Here is an 11,688-nt window from a genome sequence, read left to right as displayed (position 1 = left end):
TCTCTCTCTCTCTCTCAATAAAACCATACCCTCAGGTGCATTTTTAAAAAATGATAAACATTTCATAAAGGCATTCAAGCTTGTAATCAAGCTGATTATCTCTCCAAGTGTGACACCCTAAGGCTCTAGCCCCTAGCTCTGTTTTAGACTTAATCTCTCCAAGTGTGACACCCTAAGGCTCTAGCCCCTTGCTCTGTAATTTAGACTTAATGGTCTCGCTCAGTGATTTAAGGAGAGAGGGTAATACATGCTCTTCTTTCTAACTCCAAGTTTCAAAATATATATACAACTGTCTTCAAAGCCTCGTTATGCTAGGATCTCTCTGGTCCCCGAGGAGCCTAGTAAGTAATTGCCAGTATTACTTAGTTTACTTCTGTTCAAAAAAGGGTCAGAAGTTATTGGCTCAGTACTGACACTCCCAATAGGTGTAATGTCACCTCAGGATGTCATCTTCATGATTTATTTCCTGTTTGATTTTTTCGGACAGATTTGAGATTTGATTCACGTACCATAATATGCACCCATTTACAGTTGACATTCAGCCCTGGCTGGTGTCTACAGTGGTTAGAGTACTGGCCTGGGCACGGAAAGGTCTTGGATTCAAATCCCAGTCAAGGGCACCTACTTGAGTTACAGGTTTGATTCCAGGCCCCAGTAGGAATGCATGCAGAAGGCAACCAATCCATGCTTCTCTCTCTCCCTCCCTCTCCCTTCCAGCGTCTCACTTTGTATGCATGCACATAAGCATAACTAATGGACACAGACACTGGGGAGCAGGCAGAGGGGGAGGGCATTTGCAGGGGGTAGGGGAGGCTGGGGGGAGATCAAAGGGGGAAAAAGGAGACATATGTACTATTATTTGTAATACTTTAAATACTAAAAGAAAATCAATGAAAAAAATATCCTCAGGTGACAATTAACAAGCAATAATGATAAGGTATACATTCTAATGGTCTTTCCATATGCTCAGAGTCCTAGAACCATTACCACCATTAATTATAGAATATCTCAGGTGGTTAAACTGCGTTATTGACTCAGAATCTTCTTCTTCTTCTTCTCCTCCTCCTCCTCTTCTTCCTCCTCCTCCTCCTCCTCCTTCTCCTCCTCCTCCTCTTCCTCCTCCTTCTTTTTCCTTTTCTGATTCCCCACAGGTTGCTCTTCTGTTGTCTTACATTACGTTCCTTAAGCTTAATCTCGAGAAGTCTCGTCCTCACCGAAACTCTGAAGCATCTGGATGTGAGCGTGAATAACATACGAGATAACGGAGTGCTGGTGCTGATGATGTCCCTGGTGTTCCCAACCTGTTCGGTTCAAGAGCTGGAGTGAGTCTTGCCACCACTGTGGTCTTCCTTGGACGGCCATGTGGCTTCTGCAAAAGGGTTTGGGGATGGGAGTTGTCTTGTTTTACTGTTGTGACTCCTCACCTGAGGATTTTTACCCCCGTTACTATTTACAGAGTGGAAGGGAGGCAAGGAGGGCAGGGGAGAGAGAAAGAGACAGAGATTGATGTGAGAGAGACACATTGGTTGTCTCCAGCACATGCCAGTCATGGAACCTGCAGCTCAGTTACATGCCCTTGACTGGGAATGGAACCCTCAACCCTTTGCTGCATGGGCTGAGGCTCTGACCAATGGGCCAACAGCAGCCAGGCAATGATGTTGGTTGTGGACATGAGTAGGGAAGGTAGAATAATGAGCATCAAAAGAGCTTGCCGAGAACAACACCTTGGAGCTCAAGTCTAGCATCACAAAAACACAGATTAGAAATGGTATCTGATCACTTCATCAATCACATAATTGTCTAGCAACTATGCTGTACGCTGGAAATGGATACAGATGATTGAATGTCCACTGTAATTTAAAAAAATTTTGGTATCTGAGTCTTCAGACAAAAATTGTTACAGCCCAGCTGGTGTCGCTCAGTGGTTGAGCATCAACCTATGAACCAGGAGATCATGGTTCGATTCCCAGTCAGGGCACATGCTTGGGTTGTAGGCTTGATCCCCAGTAGGGGATGTGAAGGAGGCAGCCGATCAATGATTCTTATCATTGATGTTTCGATCTTTCTCTCCCTCTCCCTTCCTCTCTGAAATCAATAAAAATATATACAAAATGCTTACAATGTTCTGTCTATTTCCCTGTTTATAAAATCATGATAGGAGCTGAGTTGATATTCAGTTAGAACTGCGAATATTACCTGACTGTTCTTTTACTTTTATTTTTATTGTTCACACTATTGCAGATGTTCCCACTTTCCCACGTTGCCCCCATCTACCCAGTCCCTGCCACCCCTCCCCTCTGGCCATCACCACATGCGTGCCTGTGTCTATGGGTGATGCATATATGTTCTTTGGCTAAGCCATTCACCTTCTTTTATGAATCCCTCTTCCCCCTCCACTTTGACATTTGTCAGTATGTTCCCCACATCCATGGCTCTGCTTCTATTTTGTTCGTCAATTTTGTTCATTCGATTCCACATGTAAGTGAGACCATGTGGTACTTGTCTTTCTCTGACTGGCTTATTTCATTTGGCATCCTAATCTCCAGGTCCATCCATGCTGTTGCAAAAGGTAAAATCCCCTTCCTTTTTACTGCCACGTGGAATTCCATTGTGTAAATATGCCACAACTTACTGATTGATTGATTGATTAAGAAATTACATATGTGTCCTTATTCTCCCCATTGCTCTTCCCCCCGCTCACGCCCTCAACCCCTAGTGTCTGTGTCCATTGGTTATGCTTATATGCATGCATACAAGTCCTGTGGTTGATCTATTCCCCCTCCCCACCCCTTCCCTGCCTTCCCTCAGGTTTGATGGTCTGGTCGATGCTTCTCTGTCTTTGGATCTGTATCTGTTCAACAGTTTATGTTGTTCGTTATATTTCACAAATGAGTGAGATCACGTGATATTTATCTTTCTCCAACTAACTTATTTCGCTTAGCATAAGGCTCTCCAGGTCCATCCATGCTGTTGCAAATGGTAGGAGTTAATGTGCCACAACTTTTTTATCCACTCGTCTACTGAGGGGTGCTAGGGCTAGTTTCCAGATCTTGGCTATGGTACATAATGCTGCTGTGGACATAGAGGTGCATATAGTCTTTCTAACAGGTGCTTCGGGATGCTTAGAATAGGTTATAGGTTACTTTGTCTCTAGGGAGTCCCTTCTTCATGGACATCATGAGGGAGGTTCAAGGACACTCACCACTTCATGCTCTGAGAACCTTTGAGACGGGCGGTCATGATTCCGGCTCATCTCTCTCTCTCTCTGCAGGATATCCGGCTGCTTTTTCACAGCTAAGGCCTGTGAATACATGGTCTGTGCTCTGGAAAACAACCCCAACCTGAAGAGCCTGGAGCTTGGGAGCAATAACGTCGGGGATGCGGGAATGGAGCTGCTGTGTGGTGCTATGAAACATCCAAACTGCAAGTTGGAGAACATCGGGTAGGTCCCTGGGTGGAGAGGGAGCTCCTGTGTAGACTTGGGAAGGGCTGAAGGGATAAGTACTAGGGGAAAGGGGAAGTGGAAACTCGGATGTATTGGTCTGGTGTTCGGAATGGCGCTCGATGGGCACATTCTTTAGTGCACAACTTGGGAGGGAGGTGTTCGGGGCACTAGTCCTTACCCGCGTGCTCAGGCCACCTCGGCTCTCCAAGGACTGGGCCCAGCTCCCGTGTGCGTCCCTCCTCACAGGCTGGAAGAGTGCATGTTAACCAGTGCCTGCTGCGCATCCCTCGCCTCCGTCCTCATCAGCAGCAAAACTCTGAAAAAAATCAATCTGCTTGGAAACAAGTTGGGCGACGAAGGAATTGTGCAACTTCTGGAGGGCTTGGGACACCCAGATTGTGTCCTTCAGACAGTCGGGTGAGTGGGACTCTGTCCTCCTTGGCGACTGGGACAATTCTGTGATGAGATGGTCCAGGGAGTACAGGGGATGGCAGCTGCTGTGGCAGCGTCTATACCTAGAAAATGAGCAGAATGGTCTTCTCTGTTGGGATATTGAAAATATGTGTAGCCCAAGCTGGTTTGGCTCAGTGGATAGAGCATTGGCCTGCGACCTGAAGGTCCCAGGTTCAATTTCGGTCAAGGGCACATGCCTGGGTTGCGACCTCAATCCTCAGAAGGGGGAGTGCAGGAGGCAGCTGATCAATAATTCTCTCTCATCACTGATGTTTCTATCACTCTCTTCCCCCTTTCGCTCTGAAATCAACAAAAATCAATTAAAAAAATATATGTAGAATCCTTAGAGCTAGGACCCAGTCAATGGGAGTAAAAAGTAACCTTGGACTCTGACTGGTGACTCAGTTGGCTAGACCATCATCGCGTACACCAAAAGGTTATAGGTGTGATCTGTGCTCAGGGTACATGCCTAGGTTGTGGGTTCAGTCTATGGTCCGGGCACCTACAGGAGGCAAAAGATCAATGTTTCTCTCTCTCTCTCTCTCTCTCTCTATCTCTCTCTCTCCCTCTCCTCTCCCCCCTTTCTCCCCCCTCCCTCCCTTCTTTCTCTCAAGTCATTATCCTTTAGTAAGAATTGAGAAAGAAAAATTTAAAATTCTGCAAGGCAGTAGAGTTTGTTAGCCAGACAGAAGTAACTCTCTTACCTACTCTTGGATAAAGGGAATGGCATCGCCTCATTTTTGCCTATTGGTTCGGAGCACTCCCAATGCCACCTCCACTCAAGGGCGTGAAGACCATTGAAAACCATCTTGGAGGTCACCAACCACCATTTCTATAAACATTGTGTCCACACATCTACACACTACTGACAATATCTCGCATGCTATTCCTACTTGCCTTGTTTTCCTTTGGTTTGTGTTGGTTCCATATTATTTCCCCTCCAGGTTTACCAGGGTGTCATGGACATGGAATATGGTATAATGACTTGATATATGAATTTATTTGAATTGATGACCATGATATAAATAGTTAACATATCCATCCCATCACTTAGTCACCACTGGTGTGGGTGTGAGAATTTTTAAGATCTACTCTTAGCAATTTTTTTACTTCATTATTATTATTGACACTATTACAGATGTCCCCATTTTCCCTACCTTTAACCAACTCCTTGCAGCCTTCAGCCCCCATCCCCTCTGGCCATCACCATACTGTTGTCTATGACCATGGGCTATGACGCGTATATATCCTTTGGCTAATCTCTTCACCTTCTTTCTCCAGTCCCCCCTCTTCCTTCCCCTCTGAGATCTGTCAGTCTGTTCCATGTATCCACACTTCTGTTTGTATTTTGTCTGTTTATTTGTTCATTTACATAAGTGGCATCATATGGGATTTGTGTTTCTCTGCCTGGCTTATTTCATTTAGCATAATACTCTCCAGATCCATACATGCTGATTCAAAGGGTGAGGTTTCCTCTTAGCAAATTTCTAGTCTACAATATGTATTGTCTAGTCTACTATAATCCTCATTACTTAGGCTGTTTCCATGTCTTGGCCATCCTATATACTAAAAGGCTAATATGCAAATCAACCAAACAGCGGAATGACCGGTCGCTATGACGGGTACTGACCACGAGGGGGCAGACACTCAATGCAGGGGCTGCCCCTGGTAGTCAGTGCACTCCCACAGGGGAGCGCCGCTCAGCCATAAGTCAGGCTCACAGCTGGCGAGCACAGCGGGGCGGTGGTAGTAGCCTCTCCCACCTCCATAGCAGCGCTAAGGATGTCAGATTGCTGGCTTATGCCCAGGGGGAGAGGGCCTAAGACATCAGTCAGCTATGCCCTAAGGTCTCCAGAATGTGAAAGGGCACAGTGCTGAGGGACTCCCCCACCAAGTGCACGAATTTCGTGTAATAGGCCTCTAGTTGTAAATAATGCTATAATGAACATGAAATAGCTCTTCAAGATATAATTTAATTTCTTTCAAGTATATACCCAGAAGTGGACTTGCTGGGTCATATGGTAGTTCTATTTTTAATGTTTCAAGGAACTTCCAAACCGTGTTCCATAATGGCTACACCAACTTGCACTCCCCCACAACAGTGCACAAGGGTTGCTTTTTCTCCACATCCTTACCAGCGCTTGTTGTTTGTGTATTTATTGAGGAGAGCCTTTCTGACAGGTGTGAGGTGATGTTTTGTTGTGGTTTCTCCTTTATTTGCATTGTCTTCATGATCAGTGATGTTGAGTAACAGGGTTTTGGTTAACAGAGGGAAGGGGGTAGGGATTGTAAAGGGTAAAAGCGGCAAAATACATGGCGAAGGATTATCTGACTTTGGGTGGTGGGCACCCAATGCAACATACAGATCATGGGTCATAGAAATGTACACTTGAAACCCATATGAACTTATTAACCACTTAGATGCCTGGTGCATGGGATTCATGCACTGGTTGGGGTGTGTGGCCTATGGGGATCAGACCACTGTGGGAGTGCCACTCATCCTGCTCAGCTGTGCTCCAGCCCACCGAGCGGTGCTCCCACTGCGGTAGCACACTGACCACCAGGGGGCAGTTCCTGTATTGAGCATTTGTCCCCCGGTGGTCAGTGCATGTCATAGTGACTGGTCGACTGGTCCTTCTGGTCGTTCTGCTGTTTGGTCGCTGAGCTTTCCTTATAGAAGATGTCACTCCAATAAATTTAACTTTTAAGCAATGAATGAAAGAAATGAGCATTGTTTCAAGTGTTATAGGTTGTCAGTACTTACCTGCTAATTGGGACGTTTACATACAGAGAGGGCACAAGGAAAGGAATGTGCCTCCCAACCCCCCTCCTCGCTTTAAAGAAATTGAATCAAATGCTATGATCATGGCGCTGGAGTAAGAGTTCCTCCATTCTCTAATCATGTAAACACACAGAGTTTTTATTTTTATTTTTCAATTATAGTTTAAGATTATATGGGTTTCCGGCGTACATCACAGTGGTTAGACATTTGTATAATTCACCAAGTGATCCCCCCGAAAAGTCTGGTCCCCCCCCCCCGCAGCATCCATAGTTATTAACGATCTTATTGACTATTTCCCCTATGCATGTAATCATATTTTAATTTAAAAACTATGACCCTCCATGTCATAATCAATAAATTATTGATGGTATCATTTGTGGTGACCATGCAATGCTACATGCATGGGAAGTATTGATTATTGAGTTCCACAGTGTCAGTGGCTAGTATTAATTTAAACTCTTCTTCCAATGGAATTCTTGCCTCTTGATCCAATGCTAATGGAGACCACTCCGTCTGCTGCCAGAATGAGAGTTTTTAGTCTAGAAAACAGTCTTTTTTTCCCTCAGAGTCCACATTGAAGATTCCCAAGAATGCCCGAAGAATGACATATGGGGAAAAGGGTCCTTGAGGCCACAAAGCCGAACCAGATCACGGAGGATTAACAGAATTCTCCCTCGGTATTTTCTCAGGCTCGACATAAAGGATATGAACGCAGAAACCATGACGTTGTTCACGACGGTAACAAACAGAAACTCCCACCTGCACGTCACGGACCAGTCTTGGGCAAAGAAGGAAGGCAGGGAAGTCAGTTGTAATCTGGGGGACGTAAGTCTTTCTCGGTCCGTCCTGCGGCTGCCTGACCTGCCTTGGCATTTAATCTCTCCAGACTCGAGAAGAACTCAGCCACCATTCTGAGGACCTGCCTCCATCCTGCCCTCCCTACAATGTGTTGGGCAGGAATTCCGGTCGCGGCTGGGATGCAGGAAAACGAGTTATGGTTTTGGGACTTGATGGAGTCAAACACTTTCTCTATAAAACTCCTACAATGTCCACAAGAGTAAGAAACGCATCCTGTAAAGTAATAAAATGTCACAATGCATCGGGAAAACGTTCCCTTCTATGAAGGGGCCTTGTGGAGTCACTAATTGAATTGGAGACCTGTGGTCCCTTCACTCCTGTACAGGGAGGGTTGCCAACAGGTACCCCTCAGCGTCCCTTGAGCAGAAACTCTCAGGTTCCATTCCCACCTTTGTGTTTCTACATCAACTGCTTCATCCCGATTTCCTTACCCTCCAATGGAATTGCTTCCCTTATCTCACCCATCTCTGCTCAGGAATGTACAGGTGTCCCATGGGGCAGAGCAACTTCCCCCTGAATTCCAAGATATGTGAGATCTGTGTGATCTCATTAAATCCTCTCCTTTTATTATTTCTTTCAAAGGGGAGGTGGAGAGTTGGCATCTTGAATAACTTTCCCGGCTGTGACAGCCCATGTGTGGCACCGCATTGGGAAGCACTGGGGGACACGGTAGGAGTGCCCAACCAGTGACAGGGAGCCATCATGCAAGTTGGGTGGTTTGAGGTACACGAGGGCTGAAAATCTCTTTCTGGAGAACAAGCACATGGGTAGGGGTTCTCTTTTTACACACTTTGCCAACAGGCATCTCTCTGTTCCGTCCATCTGTCCTTCTGAGCCTTTCACTCTCTCCCTCGTCCCATGTGTGATCTCCTGTCATCCTGTTGGGGACGGTCTGCCTCTGACTCCCCCCGACACCCCATCCTGCTCTCAGTCTCCAGGTGCAGGGAGTGCGGCCAATGCATTTTCCACCAGGTTTGGAACAACGCACTTTCCCAACAGGAATATATGAGACAGAACGAGTCCACATTCTTGTGAACAATTGGTTTTGTCTGACTCTGTCATTCTCAATGCTGGGAGGTGGGCAGCAATATCACATGAGGGCTGAATTCAATTTCTCCTCTGACTACAACTGTTGGGCAATTTTTGTAAGGGTCCGGGCCATGTAACCATCCTCAGAGGACGATGGATTGGACACAGTGTTCAAGAGTAGGTGGGACTCTAGTAAGGTGCCAGCATCTTCAATTATTGGGACACTGTTGCAATTAATGGATCTGAGAAAGTGTCTGTTCTTTGCCCCTGGCTCCTGGCACTGAGCTCCTAAAACCCTGGCATATCGTGAGTGCCAAGTGTCTTTGGGACGCGGCTGAGATGGCTATTGGCTGAGGGTCTTGGAGAGAGTCAGGGTGGGGGCTGGTCCCCAGGAAGACCAAGCTGATCAGAGCGTTGGAACCTTCAGGCCCTAGAAGGAGACAAGAGCAGGAGGAGCCTGAAATGCATCTCTCTAACCAGAGTCCTGTGTGCAGGGACCCCTGGGCCTGCGGGACAAAGACGGCAAAAATGAGCCCTGATACTGTCAGACGGGGACACTCAGAGAATGAGACCAAAACACCTACACAAACACAGTAACAGGCATCATATCCACAAAAGCAAAGAAACAACAAACACCCAGAAGAGAGGTTCTGAGGGACTGACACCGACCTGAGCCTCGGATGACGAGGGGCCTGGAGATGTGATTCATTCGAACAAGTGACAAGGCCTGTGTGTCCCTGTGAGCACAGGTCCTGGTGGGACACGGAACACTGAGGGACAAGGTCAGAGGAGCAGAGAGGTGACCCAGTTGAGGAGTGACCATGTCAAAGCCCACCACTTGAGCACAGGCCCCGAGCACACTCCACCCTCACAGCCTCTCCCGTGTTACACCCCGAGTGGGAGCAGAACCCCGTGTCTACATTTCAGTGATGAACTAGAAACCCAAGGGGCACCTCTATACCTGGCACCTTCCACACTGTCTCACAGGGTGTATCCATCCCATCCGCCAAATTAGAGGATCAGCCGTGTAAAAACATGCAGGTTTGAGAAGCAACTCACTGAAAACCAAGCTCCTACCTCGGTTTTCTCTGTAACATGCCAGAGTCTCACAGAAATAGGAATGGACTAAACATACAGACAATGGGTAAAACAACCCTTCATTCTGCAATGTGTTTATCTTCCTCTAGAAAATAACCTCTCCACTGACGCAGGACACCAGACATGTGCCCATGGAAGGCGGGTATTGCTCATATCCACCCTGAGATTAAATTTACATAAAATCTTCAATATTTCTTAAAAAAGAGAGACTTCTTTCAACAGCTGCATTGCTCAAAGGGAAGCATATTTCCTCAATAATTTCATGTAACTTTATTAACCTCCATAGATTAGGAATTTCCTTTAACATCTCCCAGGGTAACATTCATTTCACATTGACTGTTGTGGATTTTATATGATAAATGGTATTGATGAAATGATTATTGAATAAGGATCATTATTGATGATTTCTACATATTTATCATCTCAACTGTGATTTCACGAACCCAGGAGTTCCAGGGCCCCTCAGGAGCAGCAGGGAGGGGCTGACAGGGGAGAACACGGCCCTACAAGGAGGCAGGAGCCCTGTGGGACAATGACAGGGAACATGTACCCTGTTCTCTCAGAGGGGGGCACCCAGACAGTGAGACCATAACCTACACATGAAAACAGTAACAGGCATAATATCTACAAAATCCAAGAAACAACAAACACCCAGGAGATCAGGGTGGGGGGCGGGACCAGGGTCTGAGCCCAGGCTGACCTGCCCCAGGAAGGCCTCGCTGTCCAGGGTCCTGGAGATGCACTGCATTAGGACACGTGACAAGGCCTGGGGGATGTGAGTCCCTGTGACCACAGGTCCTGGTGGGACAGGGTTCCACTGAGGGACAAGGTTAGGTGACCCAGCCAAGGAGTGACCACATCAAAGCTCACGATGCACTGAGCACTGACCAGGCACAGGCCCCGGAGTCACTCCATGCTCATAGCCCCTCCCGTCCCACCTGAGACAGGCTCAGCACTACAAACACACAGGACCTGCAAAGCTCTCAGTGTTTCCATCCATTTCCTTTCAAACTTTAGGATTTTCTTCTTTAATTTACCCATCAAGGATTCATGGCAAACAATGAACATAGTCACATCAGAGTCTCATTTCAATTTGGGAGAAAGATCTTGTAGCTCAGAGCACCAAGGAGTAACGAGAGTGATGGGGAGGGCCCAGCCCCCTTTGCTGAATTTCTCAAGCCGCGGCCTCTCCAACAGGCCTCCAGCTGTGAGACTGAGAGGAGGGCGGCCCCCAGGCGCGTGGCGACTTGGGGAGGAGGTGACTCTGTTGGTGAGAGAAGCCCCTTCCCCTCCACATGGAGAGGCTCCTGCTCTGAGTCACCTGCCCATGTCTCTGGGACTCGCTATTGCTCAGCGCAGGCCTGTCCCCTGCGCTTCCATGGAGACAGCACAGCGCACAGAGCTCTCAGAAACCGCCGCCTCTGGGGACACAGCGCCCGGGACGTGAGGGGCCCCACGGGGCACAGGGCGACCCAAGAAGCCTTCCCGGAGGGGGTGGCGGGAAGGACCAGCCCAGGACTCAGACCCACAGAGCTGCTGGGAGACACGCAGCCTCCTTTGTGGGTCCCTGGCCACCCGACTACACACCGGTCCCTCCAACCGCATCCGGGACATGGTCTGCAGTCCTTCCTAGGCTCCTGGACCACGGTCTGCCAGGGTGGCCCTGGCAGGGATGAGTCTGAGTCGGGGTCAGGGTCTAGGGTATTAGTTGAGGGTGGGGCTGAGGCAACCACAGGGGCTCCTGGGTTGGGGTATCATGGACATTGTGTCCACACGTCTACACACTTCTAACAGTATCTCGCATGCTATTCATACTTGCCTTGTTTTTCTTTGGTTTATGTTGGTTTCATATTATTTCCCCTAAAGATTTATCGAGAAGAAATCAAGATGGCGGCATAGGTAAACACCGGAAATTGCTGCCTCTGACAACAATTTCAAAAATACAACTACAAGACAAAATGGACATCACCCAGAACTACAGGAAGGCTGGCTGAGTGGAAATTCTACAACTATAAGGAAATAG

General features: G+C 47.5%; 2 protein-coding genes across 2 annotated transcripts in view; one reads left to right on the top strand and one right to left on the bottom strand.

The window, feature by feature from the left end:
• NLRP11 (NLR family, pyrin domain containing 11) overlaps positions 1-5,157 on the top strand; it is a 19,253-nt gene extending 14,096 nt beyond the window's left edge. The window contains exons 5-7 of the mRNA XM_015568813.1: positions 3,272-3,442; positions 3,692-3,862; positions 5,076-5,157. Of these exons, the coding sequence (XP_015424299.1) occupies positions 3,272-3,442; positions 3,692-3,862; positions 5,076-5,157 (424 nt within the window). The remainder of the gene's footprint in view (positions 1-3,271; positions 3,443-3,691; positions 3,863-5,075) is intronic.
• A 6,204-nt stretch (positions 5,158-11,361) lies between these two features.
• The window catches only part of LOC102759982 (HLA class I histocompatibility antigen, B-14 alpha chain), a 5,656-nt gene continuing 5,329 nt past the window's right edge, over positions 11,362-11,688 (bottom strand). The window contains exon 3 of the mRNA XM_015568812.1: positions 11,362-11,406. Coding sequence (XP_015424298.1) covers positions 11,362-11,406 — 45 coding nt within the window. The remainder of the gene's footprint in view (positions 11,407-11,688) is intronic.

Source organism: Myotis davidii, unplaced genomic scaffold, assembly GCF_000327345.1.
Source record: "Myotis davidii unplaced genomic scaffold, ASM32734v1 scaffold1765, whole genome shotgun sequence".
Classification (NCBI taxonomy): domain Eukaryota; kingdom Metazoa; phylum Chordata; class Mammalia; order Chiroptera; family Vespertilionidae; genus Myotis; species Myotis davidii.
This window is presented reverse-complemented; position numbering and strand designations above follow the sequence as displayed.